Genomic DNA, 1,682 nt, shown 5'->3' with positions numbered 1-1,682 from the left:
GAAATAATAAACAGAATAAAGTGATCAAATTTAAAACAAAAAACTGCATACTCTTCATTGTATGAACTAAATAAGCTACAAAAGCTATTTGGTCAAGAGCCGCGAGTGATTTTCATTCTGCTCTCCTTTATGCTGAGTGCTGATGAAAACTATTCCATATCAAACACACAATTTGTTGTTTTGCATTATCAAAAACAATCATCAGTTCAATCTACTCAAGCTGGTTTTACAGATATGAAGCAGACAAAAACTCATTTTAACAGAACATGTTTCATCAACGACAAAAATAGTTCACAATGTGTCTTTCTGCAACATTCGTAATATCTTCACCAAATTTGGCTCAGATCATCTTTCATGATATGGGTGGGTGTTCATGATTATTGATCAATATTATTTTGTGGAGAAAAAGTATGGGCTAAATCATTTTCACAGTAGCACTTTTACAATATTATTGATATTCTTATTTTCATCCAGAGAAAATTGCATTTTTTTTCTTTATAATTAATTTACTTTAGATTAACTTTATTTCTGTACCAAAACTTTACAAACTTTTGTCTTATTTCTTTGGTTTGTAGGCCATATACTAAAGGATTTAGTCCTGGTGGTACAATGTGAAACATTATACTAGCTAGTTTCCTGCTGTCAGAATATTCTGGAAAACGATGGAGAAAAACCATAGTGGCACAAGAAACAAACATGATTATATAAACAGCTATATGAGTACTACATGTTTTTATGGCTTTGCTGTTGAGAGCTTTGCTTTTGCTGGTTATGCATACAGTGGCAATCTTGGTATATGTTATAAACACTGACCCAAGTGAGAAGGTAAAGACAATTACAGTATAAATTATTCCAAACACATTATTTATGGCCACATTTTCACAGGACAGTTTAAACAGTGAGGCATTGTCACAGAAAGGGTTTTCAATTTTAGATCTGCAGCGAGACAGGCGTATAGTGAGACCTAACATAATAGATACCATGAATACTGACAGCCCCCAGGCTGATGCTGATAGTTTTATAACCATTTTATTGGTCATTATAGTCGTGTATCGCAATGGATTACATATAGCCACATATCTGTCAAAGGCCATGATCATCAGCACATAATGGCTTGCTGCTGCAAATATGTGCACAAAATAAGCTTGAATAACACACTCCACATATGTAATGTAACGCTCTGAGGCTTCCCTTAAAATGTCCTGCAATAAGCGTGGCAACATAACAGAGGTCCCTAGTATATCATTCACTGGAAGGTTACAGAACAGAAAATGCATAGGATGATGTAGATTCTTCTCAGTCGAGATCAGGATTATAAGTCCAATGTTACATCCCATTGCGAATATATAAACCAACAGAATCAGGATGAAAATAGGATAGGAAGACTGAGGTGTAACTTTCAGTCCCTCCACGAGGAGAATGCTGTTTGTGAATGTCAGGTTGTCCATTGGCTGCTCAAAACCTGCAAACAACATCACACAGACCTGTCATCATCAATAATAGCATAAAATTGCTACACTGTACAATGATGATTATACAAAAAAAATATGTTGTTGTAAATAGTCAATTCTAATTATAACATATTTATATATGTAACTCTATATATTATTTGCAAATCATACTACTTGCTGTCTTATCAGTTTTCATGGTCTATATTAAATGACCACCCCTTAATTAACACA

The 1,682-nt window shown here is 34.0% G+C and overlaps 1 protein-coding gene across 1 annotated transcript; it reads right to left on the bottom strand.

The window, feature by feature from the left end:
* Positions 1–506: 506 nt before the first annotated feature.
* LOC306984515 (olfactory receptor 8G17-like) lies at positions 507–1,454 on the bottom strand (the record flags this gene model as incomplete). The annotated part of the gene is made up of 1 exon (XM_079585958.1): positions 507–1,454. The coding sequence occupies exon 1, from the start codon at positions 1,446–1,448 to the stop codon at positions 507–509; it is 942 nt and encodes a 313-aa protein (XP_079442084.1). The 5' UTR covers positions 1,449–1,454.
* Positions 1,455–1,682: the final 228 nt, after the last annotated feature.

Source organism: Phoxinus phoxinus, assembly GCF_949152265.1.
Source record: "Phoxinus phoxinus genome assembly, chromosome: 17".
Lineage (NCBI taxonomy): Eukaryota > Metazoa > Chordata > Actinopteri > Cypriniformes > Leuciscidae > Phoxinus > Phoxinus phoxinus.
Note: the sequence above shows the minus strand (reverse complement) of the source record. Positions and strands in the feature narration are given on the sequence as shown.